The 20,762-nt window shown below is 38.4% G+C and overlaps 1 protein-coding gene across 2 annotated transcripts in view; it reads right to left on the minus strand.

The window, feature by feature from the left end:
* LOC122809657 overlaps positions 1-20,762 on the minus strand; it is a 673,939-nt gene that overhangs the window by 397,445 nt on the left and 255,732 nt on the right. For both annotated transcript variants that reach the window (XM_044081325.1, XM_044081317.1), the window contains exon 7: positions 17,438-18,124. In XM_044081325.1, coding sequence (XP_043937260.1) covers positions 17,438-18,124 — 687 coding nt within the window. The remainder of the gene's footprint in view (positions 1-17,437; positions 18,125-20,762) is intronic.

Below are 20,762 nucleotides of genomic sequence, written 5' to 3' on the forward strand. Positions count from 1 at the left end.
ATAAAGACAATCTCAAGTAAAATAGTCAGGTCACTAAAATATCATAAACAGACAAAATATATGCAATGAATTATAAACCTAAGTTTTACTTCAATAGTTAGTATGCATTTCTTTCCAACCAGCCACTAACAGCAAGTCCATCTCCTTTGTATTCATTTTTACTGTGGATAATTTTGAATATGATATTTTTAAATGACCTCTGCCATTTGCAGAACAAATCAAACGATTTCAAGGTTTCAACAGCACACAGTCTTGTTTTCTTGTGTGCTGTCTTTTATCCAGAAAGTAGGTAATATAAATTCTTCTTGCTATGGCAGTCAGTCCTACCTCTTTAAACACCACACACAGACATCCTCAAAAACTAAGGCCATTAGCAAATTCTACATGTCTGTGGTTGGCCTGCTTCTATACAGAGTGAGCATGCATTATGGTTTGTTTATAGGAAGATGCATGGAAGGAGCAGGACTGTAGCAAACCCAACTCTTCATTCGGGCTTTAGGAAAGGGCCATCTTGTAGAATATACTATTCTGTTGTTTGGGCTTATTTATTTCTTTTTTTTTTTTACAAGTGATATTTAAATCAAAGTTATTATACTCAGTGTCCATATGTAACTGCAGACATTTAAACTGCATTATGCACCTGTGGTAAGTTCATTCACTGACTTTCTGCCACACCTGTAATTTTTATCCATTCACCTTGCAGGCATAACCAATGTAACAGTTCACAGCCAGACAAAAAAGGGGTAGTTTATACTGCGTTATGCCAGAGCTGTCCGTACTTTTATGAAGGAAAAAAACAGCAAGGTTTTTAAAAGACAAAGTTTATGAACATTTGAATGATATAAAAAAATCATAATAAAAAAATGCTCTAGCTAAACATATTAATATTTACCCCGATCATATTTTTAAATTTATCATAGTTGAACAGTATATTGAAAGTGGCATGGGTGGTCTCTGGGTTATATTATTGAAGAAAAAAGAGTTTGTCTGGCAACTAAGATTAAATTAAGGGTGTGCATCAGGCATTAATGGTACAATTTCCATCCCATTTGTTAAGACTTAAACTATATTTTAGATTATGTATTTTAGATGTTTTTAGATGTTTGTATTTACTTAATGTTTATGAAGGTGATGTTTTTAAGGTTTGGATATTATGTTTTAAGTAATTTTGTGTAAAATGGTGATGTTTCTTTAAATTTTTTGGTAGACTCAGTCACATGATTTTGTTGCAAATTTTTAAATAATAGCCTCATTTTCTGTAGTTATCTGATGAAGTCTGTAAGTATTTGTGACAAAAGTGGTTATCTGTACATTTTATTTGTGGGTTTGTGCAATAAACTGAATTTTGTGGTGTGAACCTCTTACTCCTGTCTTTCTTAAATAATGTCATCGTATAATAACCCATAACTGGGTGTGGGTATTATCCATGGTTGACTTTGCTTGAGCACATCAAACCACATCAACTGTGAATAAATCCAGCACTGCCCACACCCAACTGTGGGTTATTGCTTTACAGATTATAAGGAGGGCTGAGTGAAAACAGATTATTAGTTGCATTTCAAAACCAAGCATTTAAAGTTACTTAATGCTGTGAAAAGTGATATAAAATGTTGTACCACTCTGCTTTGAATCACATATATATTTTAATGTTTGTGTCAGAAAAAATAATGAAACTAATTAACCATAGAAAGACTGACAGGAAGCACTTAAAATGTTAAAAAGGACAGATAAGGGTTTTATTATTTTTTCTAGGGCTGATTATGGACATAAATGTTCAAGACACTTGAATAATACAAAATATTGCATTAGACTACTTAGTGACTTTTTAAATTGAATATAGACAGATAAACTATTGGAAGAAAAACTGATTCACAGTATCTCAATGAATGACCCTATATCAAACAGTTAATGAACAAAAAAGATGTCCTATTCCTTTATTCCTGTGTCCAGGCTGCATAAAAAAATCAACAGGGATCCACCCATCTGTCTGTTGGTTTAATGAGCTTTGATACCAAACTGCATCAAATTTGTTACCATATATGCATATTCTTACTTGATATACAAAACATTAAGAAGTGTGGTTTGGAAAATATACTACTTTTTGGTTAGAGCACATGCTTACAAACAATATTTATCATTATCAAATGGGAAACTTTTTGTACTATAAAGTATTTGTGGGAAGTGGTGCATAATTTTGAAAATTAGTACTGTTTTGTCTGCAAAATAAAATTTTTAAACAGTTTTAAACTGGGCAGTTTTACTTTCAGCAGGAAAAGGATACTGGCATAATGGAGGGTTATCCTGCAGGCCAACAAGCACAGTGAAATACTACCCTCAGTCTTCATAATGTACTCAGGATAATATCAATCAGTTTTATAGTATTATGGCATTTTGCATTTTAACAGCTTAAAGACATGACACTCCACCTCCCAAAGCAGCTCCAAAAGAACAGTGTGTAAAAGTATGTTCACAACAACCTACTTACCACTGCCTACAAGATACTATCCTGACAGCTTTGGGATGCTACCCCTATAAGTTTGTATTCTTAGGTTATGCTGTTACCTGCAGGTAAGTTATGCTATAACACCTGTATTAGTGTCTGCTCTTAGGCTATCATGCAGCCAGTGGAGCCTCCCCCCCCCATCCCGATAGTCTGATTATTCTGCTATATAACTATTTCATCAACTGCAAATAGACAAATTTCTGGCAAAACCCCATTTTCTCCATTCACAGTCATTGCCTCTACTTCCTTAGCTTACATGGCAAGGTATACGATACTATGCAGTTATATATTGTTTTTCTTTCATGTTAACATTAGGCATGTAAATTAATAACACATATAACTCAGGCAAAGCTACTAAGGACAATCTGTTTAGATTTTGCCTTTATCTGGAGTTAACTCATTTACCTTTCACTAGTTTGGAGATTGTTTTTCTTAGGCTTCCCCATCCCTATCATGGGTCAGCCCACTCCATTCCCCTACCTTACCCTCAATTCCCACTCACCCCCACTTACTCCAAATGTATACTCCAACCTTTTTTTTCCCCTCACCTTCAACTCCACCTCTTCCTACTAATCCCTTCAAATCAACACTCACTTCCTTCCTCTCTATTCCTCCTCCTTTACTTCCTAATCCTTACCAAATGAAACACTACACTTTCTTCTAACCCACACCTCCTCTCTTCTGCACTTCCCACTGTACTTCATCTCTTACTCCATTCTACATATACTTTATACTGCCTCAAAACAGAAGCCCCCATTCACCACCAAACCTATAAAAAACTCCACTTCCTCACTAAAAACAAGTCAATAATGATATAAAATCACTAATAAACAAAATGAAGCCCTGCTCTCCCTCAATAGATAATCTACCACCAGTTTTCCTAAAGCTATCTGCTAGATCTATAGCCTACCCAGTATCTATTCTTATCAACAGATCTATCTAAAAGTCTTCAGTCCCCTCTGTCTGGAAACAATTCTACAGTATACCTATCCACAATGGAGGACACTCTACTGACTTCTCAAACTAGAGGCCCATAGCTATCCTGTCCCCCCTCTCAAAAATACTCAAAAATGTGTACACAAACTGCTCCTTGATTATCTTCTGCAAGAAAATCTACTCTCTCCTACCCAACATGGCTTCCATCCCAACCATCACACGTCTGCTCTAATTCCCTTCACTCAAGCCAGAGACAACAATATACTAGTCTCCTACCTATTTCTTTATCTCTCCAATGCCTTTGATATGGTCTCTCACCCCAAGTTTCGTACTAAAATGTCTAATTTTAATAATAAAACAAATTCTGTAGGGTCGCTAGAGGCAACTCATTCTTCAACATAGTAAATCAAAATCAAAAAGACAAGATGCCACCAAAGAGAAGGTTTATTGTTAAACCACCATAAAAAATAATAAAAGTTAAAATCCTGGATGAGCACTTTCAGCCTTATAAGGCCTTTTTCAGATTCTCAGGAAGGCTGAAAGTGCTCAGCCAGGATTTTAACTTTTACTAGTGTTTTAACAATAAACCTTCTCTGTGGTGGCATCATGTCTTTTTGATTTTGTTTTAAAATGTCTGATCTTGGTCTCTCCAATCCAGCACTCAAATGGTTTTCAAGCTATCTTACCAACAAGCAGGAGTCCGTCAAGTAGCTCCCTTCCTTCCCCCACTTCCTTCTTGTTAATTCTGGTGTACCTCAAGGTTCCATTCTTGGACCACTGCTATTTAACATCTTCACTAATGGTCTACATACTGCCTGTTCTCAAGTCCTACCTTATCCAATATGCTGATGACTCCACTATCATCTGCACCTTTGACAATCTCTCACACCTTCTCACTATAACCCAAAACTCATTCAACTCTATTGGAAGGGTGGTTAACTGACAATCAGCTTGTACTCAGTCCCCCAAAAAACGAAAACTTCTCTTATTTCTCCCCAAATCACTCTCTCATCTTAAATCTTCATTCACTATCTCATCCCTTGACAGCACTGTAATAAACGTAGAAACACATACAAAGCTCCTATGCGTTATCATCAATGATCAACTAAAATTCGATCTTCATGCCCAAACTTACATAAAAAAATAGGCTTACTCTACTGAAACAAAAATTCCTCACCAAGGACTCTATACTCTCCCTTCCCTATGCCTGTCTTCTTCCCAGTCTACTTTATGCCTCTCCAATACTAACCAACCTACAATGCTTCTCTAAAATCTAAACCTTTTACAATAAAGTCACTATGTTCACAGCAAACCAACCTTACAACTCACACCATTGCCCTCGAACTCCCACACCAGCTCCTCCAAGTTCGACAGCTCCTTACTCACTCCTTTATTAACAAACCTAGCCCGCCACCTCATCTCTCATCTCCTTCTATACTCACAATTGCTCTCTCTGAAACTCTAACCAGTTTCTCTTGCAAATCTACTAGCCCAAAAGAATAATTAACCAACACCTATACAGCTACTCTGTTGCCTTGGCCTGGAACAAACTTCCTCTAACTATTAGAACTATATCCAATACCCTAAACTTCAAAAAGGCATTAAAATAGCCTCTACTGAACTCATGGCTCTGCTCCTACCAAAACCCAACATAACTGACTTTCTACTCCTCCTTGTACCTACCTCTTCGATTCTTTACCTTTTCACGCACTAATATCTTATTTCAAATTGTCTTTATTTTAGGGCTTATAGCTTGCTATATACTATACCGTATATTGAGATTTTCGTTTATATATCTAAACCTACTACTGTAACCCAGCCACTGGGGATGCACAAGCCAGTGCCTTTCCTTGCGCCGGTCCCAAGCCCGGATAAATGGGGAGGGTTGCGTCAGGAAGGGCATCCGGCGTAAAACTTCGCCAAATTATTCATGCGGACAGCAGTAAATATTTACATACCGGATTGGTTGAGGCCCGGGTTAACAACTACCACCACCTGTACTGTTAGCCAACAGGGTGCTGGCGGAAATTGGGCTACTGTTGGTTGAAGGAAAAGAAGAAGTGGAAGGCATGGCCGAAGACAGGAAGAGAGGAGAAAGGCTAGGACTGTGGTAATGAGGGTCAGAACTTTAAATGTTGGCAGTATGACTGGTATAAGGAGAGAGCTAGCCGGTATGATGGACAGAAGGAAGGTTGGTATATTGTGTGTGCAAGAGACCAGATGGAAGAGGAGTAAGGCTAGGTGCATCGGAGGTGGGTTCAAATTGTTTTATCATGGTGTGGATGGGAGGAGAAATGGTGTAGGAGTTATCCTGAAGGAACAGTATGCTAAGAGTGTTTTGGAGGTGAAAAGAGTGTCAGATAGAGAGATGTTTATGAAGCTGGAAAATGATGGTGTAATGATGAATATTGTTAGTGCATATGCTCCACAAGTTGGGTGTGTGATGGATGAGAAAGAAAATTTTGGAGTGAGTTGGATGAAGTGGTGATGACTGTACCCAAGGGTGACAGAGTGGTAATTGGAGCATATTTCAATGGGTATGTTGGTGAAGGGAACAGAGGGGATGAGGAAGTGATGGGTAGGTATGGTGTTAAACAAAGGAATGCAGAAAGTCAGATGGTAGTGGATTCTGTGAAAAGGATGGACATGGCTGTGGTGAATACGTACTTTAGCAAGAGGGAGGAGCATAGAATGACATACAAGAGTGGAGGAAGGTGCACACAGGTGGATTATATCTTATGTAGGAGGGCCAGTTTGAAGGAGATTGGAGACTGTAAAGTTGTGACCGGGGAAAGTGTAGTTAGGCAGCATAGGATGGTGGTTTGTAGGATGACGTTGGTGATCAAGAAGAGGAGGAAGAGTGTGAGGGCAGCACCAAGGATCAAATGGTGGAAATTGAAAAAGAGTAATTGTGAGGTGGAGTTCAGGGATGAGTTAAGACAGGCACTGGGTGGCAGTGAAGAGTTACCAAATAGCTGGGTAACTACAGCAGAGCTAGTAAGGGAGACGGCTAGAAAGGTGCTTGGTATGACCTCTGGACAGAAGAAGGATGACAAGGAGACATGGTGGTGGAATGAGGAAGTACAGGAGAGTATACTAAGAAAAAGGTTGGCAAAGAAGAAGTGGGACTGTCAGAGAGATGAAGAAAGTAGACAGGAGTATAAGGAGATGAGGTGCATGGCAAAGAGAGAGATGGCGAAGGCTAAGGATAAGGCATATGAACAGTTGTATGAAAAGTTGGACACTAAGGAGGGAGAAAAGGACCTGTACCAATTGGATAGACAGAGGGACTGAGCTAGGAAAGATGTGCAGCAGGTAAAGGTGATAAAGGATAATGAGGGAAAAATACTCACAAGCGAGTGTGTTGAGCAGATGGAAAGAGTACTTTGAGGAGTTGATGAATGAAGAGAATGAGAGGGAGAAAAGGTTGGATGATGTGGGGATAGTGAATCATGAAGTGCAATGGATTAGCAAGGAGGAAGTAAGGATAGCTATGAACAGGATGAAGAATGGAAAGGCTGTTGGTCCAGATGACATACCTGTGGAAGCATGGAGGTGTTTAGGTGAAATGGCACTGGAGTTTTTAACCAGATTGTTTAATGAAATCTTGGAAAGTGAGAGGATGCCTGAGGAATGGAGAAAAAGTGTTTTTGTACCGATTTTTAAGAATAAGGGTGATGTGCAGAGCTGTAGTAACAACAGAGGGACTAAATTGATCAGACACAGCATAAAATTATGGGGAAGAGTAGTGGAAGCTTGGTTTAGAAGGGACATGATGATTAGTGATCAGCAGTATGGTTTCATGCCGGGAAAGAGCACTACAGATGCGATGTTTGCTCTGAGAGTCTTGATGGAGAAGTACAGAGAAGGTCAGAAGGAGTTGCATTGTGTTTTTGTACACTTAGAGAAAGCATATGACAGGGTGCCTAGAGAGGAGTTGTGGTATTTTATGAGGAAGTCGGGAGTGTCAGAGAAGTATGTAAGAATGGTACAGGATATGTACGAGGGTAGTCTGACAGTGGTGAGGTCTGCGGTGGGAGTGACAGATGCGTTTAAGGTGGAGGTGGGATTACATCAAGGATCAGCTCTGAGCCCTTTCTTATTTGCAATGGTGATGGATAGATTGACAGATGAGATCAGACAGGAGTCCCATTGGACTATGATGTTTGCATATGACACTGTGATCTGTAGTGAGAGTAGGAAACAGGTGGAGGAGACCCTGGAGAGATGGCGATATGCTCTACAGAGAAGAGGAATGAAGGTCAGCAGGACTAAGACAGAATATATGTGTGTGAATGAGAGGGAGAATAGAGGAAAAGGGAGGATGCAAGGAGTAGAGGTGGTGAAGGTGGATGAGTTTAAATACTTGGGATCAATAGTTCAGAGTAATGGTGAGTGAGGAAGAGAAATGAAGAACAGAGTACAGGCAGGATGGAGTGGGTGGAGAAAAGTGTCAGGAGTGATTTGTGACAGACGAGTACCAGTAAGAGTGAAAGAGAAGGTCTACAAGAGGGTAGTGAGACCAGCTATGTTATATGGGTTGGAGACAGTGGCACTGACAAAAAGGCAGGGGTTAGAGCTGGATGTGGCAGAGTTAAAGATGTTAAGATTTGCACTGGGTGTGACGAGGGCGGACAGGATCAGGAATAAGTATATTAGAGGGTCAGGCCAGGTTGGAAGGTTTGGAGACAAAGCCAGAGAGGCAAGATTGCGTTGGTTTGGACATGTGCTGAGGAGGGATGCTGAGTACATTGGGAAAAAGATGCTAAGGATGAATTACCAGGTAACAGGAAAAGAGGAAGGCCTAAGATAAGGTTTATGGATGTGGTGAGAGAGGACATGCAGATGGTTGGTGTGACAGAGCAAGATGCAGAGGACAGAAAGAAATGGAAACAGGTGATCTGCTGTGGCGACCCCTAATGGGAACAGCCGAAAGAAGAAGAAGATGATGATGATGATCTAAAGCTACTACTGTACTTAATTGCTTGCAGACTGATTAATTCTGTACTCCTTTTTCAGATGTTTTTATGTACCTACAGTTGCTTCTGTATTTCGTATCTGTCATGCACTTTAAGTTTTCTGTACTTTGTGCTACTTCTGCTTTAATAATTGTTCTGTATGGAGTTTTTTTCCCTGGGCTTCCACTGCAAAAGGGCATATGCTCAGTCGGACATACTCAGTTAACAAATGTCAAAATAAAATAAATAAATGAAATAAAGTTATTGTAATATCACTTGTGGCATAGGCAAACTTACATTTATATAAAAGTGATCAAACCATATTAACTTAACATTTATAAACATACATCACATACATTGTCCAATACCATATAATCAAAGCAATATTACATAAATTGTTCAATTCCTGCCTTCTCGTAAACCTCGTTACTCTTCAAAACATTTTTCTGCATGCACTGTTCCCACAATTTCTATTTTTCTATGTAGTTTACTCCTACCCTTTTGTAAAGATCCCACTTAATATTCTTTTATCTCTATTAAAATATTCACTATTTCAGGTATAGATGATTTAGACTTTGATTTCCATTTTCTAATAATTGCTTTTTTGGCAGCCACCAGAATTAAACATAACAAGGACTTAACATGTCTAGGCAATTCAGATCCTGTATCCCAGCTCAGAAAATTATTTCTTTAGTTACACTCATTTACTCACCCAGTATTCCCAAACCACACTAGTGTGGACATGCATGTTTGGCCTGAATTTGTCCATAAATAGACGTAAAAAGAAAAAAAAAATCATGGACATTCAGAATTGTCAAATAGCTGAAACACCTGAAGTCCTTAAAGGATCGTTTGCATATATCTCACATTACCTCTAATACAAGAGGTTTAAGGAATCACACAGTGAAAAGTCTAGCTTTGCCAGATTTTTCTTTTGATTTTTACTGACAGTTTTTTCTGTGTGATCTTTTTACTCATTGTTTTAACTCTAAAGTAATAAGGCATATTATGGTATGGCAGTGAGAGTAGTCCTCAGAATGACACCAATGGAAAAGGCTGTTTATTTGCCTTTTACACAGAGGTACATAAGACATTTTATAAAATGAGGAAATGGCCATTCTTATACAAATGATGTCTGAAACTAAAATCCAGGTGAAAAGTTAAAGTTGGAAACACTACTGACTGTGACGTCCCTCCTCTGGGCCACTGATCAATGAGTCTCAATACTCACCATGAATACCGGTGAGGGACGTTCACTTGGAACAAGAAGAGATACACATAGTATTTTCAGATGCAGCTCTCTGCACCAAGCACAATTTCCATTACGAGCACACAGGGAGCACAGTCAGTCCGGGGTCTGGGTTTTTCTATCTTTCTCCAGGCCCCTAGTAAGTAATTCCCCATTGTCACAGCTGTAGAGTTGAGTCCTTAGCTGAGTGTTCCAAGCCAAGTCCTCCACCACCCTCTCTTTGAAACCAGTGCTCTGTGCCCCTGCTCCAAGTAACCGACATACACACTCTTTGAGATTTGATTTTCACACACACACACACACACACACACACACACACACACACACACACACACACACACACACCTAGGAAATGGCACAGATTTACTAGCTCTGCCTCTCAATCCACACTACAAGATAGATCCACTGCCACCAGCCAGCTAATTTAAGGCTCTTACAAGAGTACCCAATTATACTGAGTAAAATTAATACTAATACAAATGGTAGTGTTTGATCAATGCAGGAAGTTTTTCAGGAGTGGCCACTGTGTGACCAAATAAATACAAGTACACTCAAATGTTAAAATATTCTCTAAAAGACCATCCACAATGAAAAGTTTAAATATATTTAATAAAAAATAATAAAAGAACATGAAAGTACTAAGCTATTTACAATAAACATCTGAGTTTCATTCACAGGAAATATTAAAAATAACACCAATGGAATGATTCACACAGATACAGAAAAACTACACTTAACTGATCTTACTATATTTGTTTGACAGATCTAACTTCACTTACTAGGGAAAGGCAAGCTGAAGTAGGTGAGTGGTCTTCCTTCTTTGTCAGGTTTCAAAACAGACTGCCGTGAGACTTCTGTCACATCTAGTATTAAAACATAATTTCAGTACTGGCTTACAGAATGACATCACACACATCTGGTCATCTGACTATTGGTTTCCACACTACCCCCTTTGCTATACACTGATACAGAATTTAGCACATATGTGTTACTATACACACAGATAGGGCTTTGGTAATAAAACCATTTTAAAACTTCCACCCTTCCAGGGTAAAAATTAATTTGCCCCTAAGGACAATACAGTGGTATTCCTAGTCCTGTTTTTCACAGACACTGTGTCTCTGGCTGCAATCAGAACTATAAGATACAATCTTTATGGCCTAAACTAGGTAATTTAATTTCAGACTATTTTTCAAAGTTAGTGGTCAAGTGAACTGTAAAGACATGCAGGTAAGTGCGTGCGTGAGTGGGTGTGCCTTCTTTGAAGGGTGGATGCCGGGCTGGCAACTCGACACCGTAAAAATCCACTGCCAATCATAAGCAGACCGGTGATCCGCTGTGGCGACACCCTAACTGGGAAAAGCCAAAAGACAAGCTGTACTGAGAATATACTCTTCTCTTCCAGTATCCTTTGTTACAGTATATTCCCTTTAATGGCTACAATACAGTTTGACATACAGGTGTATTTCTTTTCTGTCCAGCAGGACCCACTGTTGGTGCATTTTTAACACATGCAGCTTTACAAATGCATTTTCAACACAAGCACCAGTATGAATCAGTTAGACATACAAATGACATATAATTCTTTTCAAAACTCTAGGTAGCTGTGCTGGCATATGTTACACATACCCTGCCCTACTTCTCCAGTCATAGCTGGCAATGCCTCACATCATCATAACTCTCCCCCTGCTTTGAAGACTCAAGCTAAATTCTCAAGTGACCCTGGAGAAACATTGCTTGTGAAAAATGAGCCTGTCTGGGAACACATTTACCAATACCCTGTCTTGAAATCCCATCTGGATTGGCATTGCTGACCCCACTATAGTGCTGTACTGTCATGTCATATACCCTCACCCGTAGGCTCCACCTTAATAACTTGGCATTTTGCTGTCTGGCTCGATGTAGCCATAAATCCCCCTCAGACTACTCCTGCCATCCACTGCATATACTCATGACAAGGGCCTCCCTATCATGGTAAGGCTTCATCATGTTAACATGGTAAAGTTTGTGGCCCTGCCTCCTGCCTAGCAGTTCTACCATGTAGTTAACATCACTGACCTTCGTTACCACTTTGAAGGGTCCTTCCCAAGCTGCCTGCAGCTTATTGTGTCTGAAAGGAATAAGAACCATAACCTACTGTCCCACAGCATACTCTCAGGCTCAAGCATTCCTGTCATACAAACTTTTTTCTGCTGTTGGGCTCCTGCCAGGTTCTTCTGGGCTAAGCTCATGATCTCCCTATGCCTTGTCCTGAGGTTTAGGACATATGCCACAACAGATTCCTTGTGGCACACTCACCCTTCCACTCATCATGAATCAGATCTAATATTCCCCTCACCCTATGCCCATACAACAAGTCAAGTGGTGAAAAAAATTGTGGATTCCTGGAGTACCTCTCTGTATGTAAAGAGCAGATGGGGCAAATATTTGTCCCATTCTCTCTTAAACTGGTCGGCAAATGCCCGTAGCATGTTCTTTAGTGTAGAGTTTAACTTCTCCACAAGACCATTAGTCTGGGGGTGGTAAGGATTGGTCTTTAGATGCTTCACCCCACAGTGCTCGCACAGACAAGCGAGCAGGTCTGATATGAAACTGGCACCTCTGTCAGTAATTATTTCTCTCAGGAAACCTACCTTGCTGAAAAGCACTAACACAGCATTTTCCACCTTCCCTGCCTTGATGGAGGACAGATCCACTGTATCAGGGTATCTAGTAGCATAATCTACTACCACCAGGATATAATTTTTCCCTGTGGAACTTGGGGTACTCAGAGGCCCCACAATATCCATAGCAACCCTCTGAAATAGCTCCTCAATCACAGGCAAAGGCATCAAAGGAGCTTTGACCTTGTTTCCCGCCTTCCCTACTTTTTGGCAATGCTCACAAGTTCTCCAGTACCTTGTTAAATCCCTTGCAATCTCAAGTTAGTATTTTTATTTATTTATTTATTTATTTAACATTTGTTAACAGGGAAACTCCAGCTTGGAACAAAGCCAACTTTCAGCGGAGGCCCAGGGCGAAAGGCTCCAGATGCATGTCTTTGTAACATGGGACGAAACCGGAGCACCCAGAGGAAACCCACACAAATGCAGGGAGGACATGCAGACTCCGCACAGAAGGCACCTCAGCCAAGAATTGAACCAGAGAACATCTTGTTGTGAGACGACAACACTACCGCTGCACTACTGCGCCATAAAAGTTCTGCAGAACATATCTCATGGTATGCTTTATGCCCATAGGACCTGCAAAAGGAATGTCATGGGCTATGGCTAGAACTGCTAGATGGTAGACTCTCTAGGCACTACCAACTGCTGTATTACATAACCCTCTAGCCCTCCCTCAGGGGTCCACTCTTTATACACTAACCCTTTGTCCCAGTATACAGACTCCCCCCCTTTCCTTGAAAATCAGGTGCCGCCCTAGCTACCTCTCTCAAGTCTCTTAGTGTACATTCTGGCAGCTGAGCCTGTCTCATCTCTACCTTTATGTCCCTTCCCAATTCCCCTTCTACAGGAAGTCTGGTATCCTCTGACAGCAGTGCCTCACTGTCAGCCTGGGTACTACCACTCACCTCTGCCCTTGCAGTCACTCTGTCCAAGGGAACATCAGTAACTACGAGCAGCTGTAGATAAACTTCAGGTTCACTGCTACAAGGAGGGTATCTCCCTCCCTGAAATAGCCATCTTACCAGTCCTGGCAGTGAATCACACCTGCAGAGAAAGAAATCACACCAGCAGTGACTTTCTAAAAGTAACTATGATTGCCATGTTCGCAATCAGTCACTCAATAATTTCCCTCCACTGGTACAATGTTTGAAATGCTATCTGGAGTACTGCCTGTAGTTCTATAGACACCATTAGTGCAGGGGCATGAGCATTATGCAGGAAATTCAGAAACCGGTAACTGAAATTAGATGCAGTCTGCACCAAAAGATATAAGCCAAAAAAACAGAAAGTGAGAGAGAGAGAGAAGAGAAAGTGTGTGGTTAGGTGGGTGGGGGGCAGATTTCAAGCCTAAATTAAAACATGCACACACATACTGCTTACATATACATGTATCTATATCTATCTATTTATGTTGACAAACTCAAACGTCGACTCCCTTAATCAAAACCAAAACACGCTGAAAACATAAATGTCGACAATCTAGTAGGCCTACACTGAGAACTGATGTCAGCACATGGAATATTAAACACAAGTAAATAAATAAAGCCATTTTCTGCAGGAAGGCACAGCCCCTGCATGCTACATCCCTAATTAGTACATATACTAAACTCAAAGACTGCATAATATCAGGCAAAGGGAGTATTCCACAACCCCGAGAACTGTGTGATCTCACACACCTGTCAACATTCTGTGTTGACTAAACAGATATCAACCAAAGTTTTGACCTTTTTCAGCTCTACTATATTTACATACATATACACACACATATATATATATATATATATATATATATATATATATATATATATATTTATATATATAAATACACATATGTGTGTGTGTGTGTATGTATATATATAAATATATATATGGTTCCACTTCATATTATCGAATTATCATTTCATCGAATTTCAAATCGAGACAAAATCGTTGAAAACTCAAATCGTCAAAAACTCACAACATCAAATCTCAAATCATTGAAAACTATATACTGGGAAAAAATTCACTGACTTGGCCGTTCGGAGATTAGTGTGTTCACTGTTTATGTGTCGATGAAAATGTGTTTGATTAACACATTTTTCAATCTCATAATACAGACCCTTGTGTGTGTGTGTGTGTGTGTGTGTGTGTGTGTGTGTGTGTGTGTATGTATGTATATATGTGACTTGATTGTGATATAAAGAATTACTGTAACTTACAGTGCTGATTGTCAGAATACCGATAGTCATGTAGAAAGTAGTGTTGTAGTGTTTCTAAATGTGGATATAGTTGTTTAAATTTTTATGAGAAGTATCTCAAGTAATATGGCAGATGTTTTGTGTGTTCCCAGCAGTAGTGGCAGTGTGTAGACTACTGTAAGGTAAGTAAAAGGTATACGCCCTTTTCCCCACTGTAGTGTGATCCTGGAGTTAGTATATATAGTTGGGGGTGTGTGGGGGCATATCCCACCATCTAGTTTGGTTTTATATCATCTGGGTTCTGTTAAGAGGGTACGTAAGTAGTTTATAAGTTCTGGAAAGAGTTAGTCATTGGTGTTGTAAATGTGCATATCTATGGTTTACAAATTAGTACTTTGAACTTTAGCATTGTAAGGTTTAGGTATTTTTTAGGTGAGCTTTCAGTATTTTAAAGATTCTGTATTTTGTTCTTGGTGAAATGAAAGTCAGTCAAATGAAGTCATGTGAGGTAGACCCATCTATATATATATATATATATATATATATATATATATATATATATATATATAGGTCTACTTCACATGATCTAACGTTCAAATGTTCGAGTTCCATATGGCCGATACCATATGATCGAACATCTGAATGTTCAAAAATGTGCAGTAGACCTGCAAAACACAAACAACAAAAAAGAAACTGTGTATAGCAGGGGGGGCAAGCCCCCCTGCACCCCCCACACCCCTCAACTTAAATATTCCAACTCTGACATCACGCTACAGTGAGGACAATGGAAATCTCTCAGTCCGTGCTGTATGCCAATCCCCGTTCAGAATTTCGAAAGTTTAAAAACTTCAAACATGTGGTCTTCGATCATATGGGTTTCAAAGTTTTAAGATTCTAAATTCTGAAGGGGACCCATATATATATATATATATATATATATATATATATAGATATATATATATATATATATATATATATATATATATATATATATATATATATATATATATATGGATCCCTTTCAGTTGAATGAGTTTTCAGAAACTCAAAAATTCATATGGTCGAGACGAGACCATATGATCGAGTTTTTAAAACTCAAAGCTTTTAAATTGAGATCTTGGTACAGCAAGGATTGGGAAATTTATCCTTTTCTTCACTGTAGTGTGATTTCAGAGTTGGTATATAAAATTTGCAGGGGTATGCAGTGGGCGTACCCCCCCCCCCGCATAAATGTAAAAAAGTTGAATTTTTTTTGATGTTCAAGCTTTCAGAAACTTGATTATATGGTCTCGCCCATATAAATTTCAAGTTTCTGAAAACTCAATCATCTGACATAAATCCACACACACACACATATATATATATATATACATATATATGCATATATATATATATATATATATATATATATATATATATATATATATATGGGTTCCATACACTAGATTGAATTTTCACTAATTCGAAATAGTGCATGGAATGCTCACTGTAGCGAAAGTGCACTTAATCGAAAGTGCACTTACGCGAAGTTCAGTACAACAAACGAGTGTTGTACTGAACTTCTGTGCAGATCTCACGGACCTTCGGGTTAAGGCACGGGTCATGGTAAGGGGATAGCCCATACGTGATGACTGCAGCGCAGTGAAGGACATAGCAATGGTGCGATAGTCACGAACCTTAGGGTTAGGGCATTAGTTAGGGTAAGGGGACAGCTTTACTAACTATCCCCTTACCCTAACCCATGCCATAACCCTAAGGTCCGTGACTATTGCACCATAGTGGAGGACATAGCTTGTTTTTTATGTCCTCCAATGTGCTGTGGTGTTTTCGGTGAACTGTACTTACGCAAAAGTTCACTTTCGTTAAAGTGAACTTTCTCAGAAGTAAGGCTTCTTATTACAAGTTCGAAGTAGTGAACTTTCATTCTTGTAATAGGATTCCATATAGATAGATATATATATATATACACATACACACACACACACATATATCTATATACATATATATATATATCTATACATATATATATATATATATATATATATATATATATATACACACATATATACATACACACACAAGTATGTTTGTGTGTGTGTGTGTGTGTGTGTGTGTGTGTGTGTGTGTGTGTGTGTGTGTGTGTGTTTGTACACTACATTATAGATATAGGTAAATGTCCTACAGTTAAAATATTTGTTTGCTTGTTTTTTTTCTGAACATAGGAGCTTACAGTACTTATTCATCTCCTACTCCATCCTGCGGTGCAGCTAATGAACTACTCTCTACTAAAGCTGGCATCACTGGAAGCCAGCAAACCTTTGCCAAAAATAAAAAGACTTATCTACCAGAGTAGCACTTTGAACCACTGTTCTTCACTGCAGCTGTTGATATTTTTTCAAGATCAGAGACAGGGGTTCATTATGCATGCTCATTTTCAAAAAGATTAAACTTCCCAAATTTCATACTGATTGGCATTAAAGTCCTACTCTAGGAGGAAGTATTTTTCAGAAGCCAAGCTCCACATTTCTAGAAGTGGTTAGAGTGCTTTCTGACAGTTAAGTATAACGGCTCCTGTAAATCATGGTGACAGTTTGGGATAGGAACTGTTGTCAACAAAATATAGCGTTGCTAAAGAAAACAAGCAAGTGACATATTGTTTTAATAATGCATAGTACATTATTCTTAAATGCTGGTAATATAAAAGTGTCCTGTAATTCTCCTGACATTAGCTATCTGTTCTATAGGGGCTTGGCTATAGAATACTACTGTAAGAAAAAAATCTCTTATAGCTTTAATTTGGATAAAAATTAATGCATTAAATTACCACATGCATGGAAGTAACCACAGCTGAAGTGACAGACAGTATATCAGTGTAATCATCTATTACAGGACATGTGTCATGTTTCAGAAATACAAACTTTGACTACAAACAAAATAAGATATCTTACCTGAATCCATGTCGCTAACAGTTAATGGAGTTGGCTTACATGAAAGTGGGTAAATCATCATGTTCACCCCTACACCTTCTATTTTAATGATGTCTCTCATACTATTCAGTAAGTGATTGACAGTTGGGTATCCATTCAGCGGTAGATGATGACTGAAGAGGGAGAAGTATTCGTTTCTCAGTTCAAACAAGGACATGCCACTTGGGTGATTCTTCACAATGCAAACAATGTTCTGCTTTAGCTCTGACAGACAGACTGTATGTGTTACAGTCTGCTTTTCCGTGTCTGAGACAGAAGGATGCTGGTCCTTACTTTCTGTACTGTTTAAGACAAACATACTTTGACTAGTAGTAGCAGAAGTCATTGGATTTCTAGGTGTGCAGCATACAGATGGATTTGCTGCTCGGTCAGTTGTCACTGTTGACCCAAACAAGATCTCTGACCACAGCTTCTTTGCAGGGACTGCGGGCTCCAGTGAAGGGGTGTTCAGTTTGGCAGCCACATAGCAGTTGTCTGGATCACTGTTTTTAGTCCCTTTGGAAAGAGCAGTATAGGCTTCCTGAGAAATCCCACAGTTGGATGCATTTAAGAATTTGTCAGGAATCAGAGGTTGCTGTTCCTTAGCAGATGCTAAAGATACATCACAAGCAGCAGGTATTACTGCAGCTGGGCTGCTAGGCTTCCATTCTTAAAACAATAAAAAAGGAAAATCATAAAACGATTATTTAGACAATGAAGATCTAAAAGTCTGTATTATGTTAGTCTACTTAATTTTAAACACAGAATCTCTATTGTCAGCCTATTTCTGCTCCAAAATCCTTATTATCTGGTCTTACAACAAAAGATAAGTGCTCTCGTACAACAGATTTTCATAATACACAGGAAATGACTGTCATCACACTGCATCAGATACAGTTCAAAGGCTTATTGCAAAATTGTGTTTTTATCTAAAATCTTAATTGTAATTGCCAGATTTGTAGTTTGTTTCAAAAATCTATTTTTAAATGCACTTACTGTGTGTTTATCTGTTATATTAATGAAAATTCTAGGTGTGATGTTTAAAACCAATTCAATGAATAAATCCACAAAAGTGAATGTAGAGGAGGCAGACCACTTCTTAAAACCACCAAGCACGTTTTTTATTTAATAAACAATAAAATATATAAGCGCTTTCGTCTCAATATTCCAAAATTGCAGAGACTTCATCAGATACAAATTTTAAAACAGCCCAGTTTGTTTTAAACCCTGTAAGGATGACATCATATCTTGAAACAGACTTAAAAAGTTTAAAGCAACAGTATGTCCTAAAACAAAGTCAGATAGCAGCAGTATTCAAGTTCAAAAATATATTATATATCATGGATATTTAAAAAAAATTAAACAATATAATAAAACCAATCCATTTAATATAATATAATTAAATATAGCATTCTATTACCCCAGTAAATGTAAAACAGTAAAAATAATGAAAGGTAAATGAACAGCTTCCACTAGGAATTGAACCCAGAACCTTTTACGTATGAAGCAAGTGTAATAACCACCACACTATTACCTTCGCATACCCTATTACTACAAGTTCAATGTCTTATAAGGGCTTTTAATTTTAAAAGGCTACTAATAGACAGGTTGTCAATCAGTCCTGGCCAGTACATGGAATTCAGTCTCAACTGCCATGCGAGTTCTAATTTTTCCAATAGGTAGGTCCATGCCCCCCCCCCACACGAATTCTAGGTACCACACAATCCAATATAGTGAACTTAAATTCATGTTGTGGAAACCCTGTAATATGTCTCGCTAAGGCATTACCTTCCCAGTCATCTCGTATGTGTCTAAGATGTTCACTAATTCTGGTTTTAAATTTTCTTTCAGTCTTGCCCATGTAAAAACATGGGCAGGAAACACAAATAGCACAATAAACGACCCTCTCTGTAGAACATGTCAATTTGCCTTTAACCCAGATATTTGTTCCATTAATCTCTACGCCTTTGTCTGTTTCAATAATGTTGTTACAAAATTTACACCTACCACATCTGTGCATAAACCCTTTATACTGCTCACCTTTCTGTGTCTCGAATATGTTTTTTAAACAATGTCCTTTGTTGTATACACAAATGGGAGCCTCTCCTAAAATGTCCCTCATAACTTTGTCATTCCTAATAAACTCCCAGTTTTTAGTCAAAATATTCTTTATGTAATTTGCTTCCCTATTAAATGTTAAAAAACTATTCTCGTAGGACTTCGGTGAAGCTGATACACATATTGTAGTTTTGCTGTTATTATTATTAATAGTGTTGAATCCTGTAGTTGTTAAACAGACATTTTCTAATGTTTGTACTGCATTAGTGTTTTTCATGTTTAAAATAGGAGCAAAATGCCCAGACTTTCTCTTACTGTTCACTTCATTAGCAATTCGGTCTATTAATGAACTTGGGTAACCTCTCTTGAGAAACATTTATTTCAGCAAATTACACTCCTCAATGTATGTCTCCCATACAGTTGTCATAAGGGCAGAATGGACAAACTGCCCCTTTACAACTGCAAGTTTTTGTTTGAATGGGTGACAACTACTAAAATGTAAAAAACTATTGGAGTATGTATTTTTACGGAAAATCTTTGCTAGAAACCTGTTTGCAATATCATCCTTTATTAAAAGGACGTCCAAGTATGCTATACTCATGTCGTTTATTGAATATGTGAATTTTAGAAAACTAGTTGTGGTGTTAATATATTCCAGAAAAGCATTCAATGTATCTCTCGGTCCTTTCCACAATATAAACATGTTGTCCAAATTACGCATGTATGTCTTACAAAATTGAAAATATTCAGATGTCTTTAAATATTGTTTGTCCCACTCAAGCATGACAATATTGGCATATATAGGCCCCCACAAGCGGAGCCCATTGCCACTCCCTCTTTCTGAAGAAAATATTGTCCTTCAAATAATATGAAGTTATTCCTTAATATTAAATCCAGCATCTGTTCAAAAAGGTTAACCCTATCCTGTGCTAGATTTTTACAATGGAGATATTCACAAAACCACTGTGAACCAATGTCATGTGGTATCACACTGTACAGGTTAACCACATCAATAGTGACCAACAGGTATTCTTTACTATAACTGATATCATTAATTTTCCTTAGAAAGTCCCACGATTCTATACAGACACTAGGCTCATCCCATACAAGTTTACTTAATTCCTTGTCCAAATACTTTGCCAAGGGGTAGGTAATAGTGCCTCTGGCGTCAACAATAGGCCACATAGGTGGTTGGTACATATCCTTATGTATTTCTGGAATACCAAAAATACATCGGATAGTGGGAAAA

This window comes from Protopterus annectens, chromosome 1.part1 (genome assembly GCF_019279795.1).
Source record: "Protopterus annectens isolate FY-2018-M chromosome 1.part1, PAN1.0, whole genome shotgun sequence".
In the NCBI taxonomy this organism is placed as follows: Eukaryota; Metazoa; Chordata; order Ceratodontiformes; family Protopteridae; genus Protopterus; species Protopterus annectens.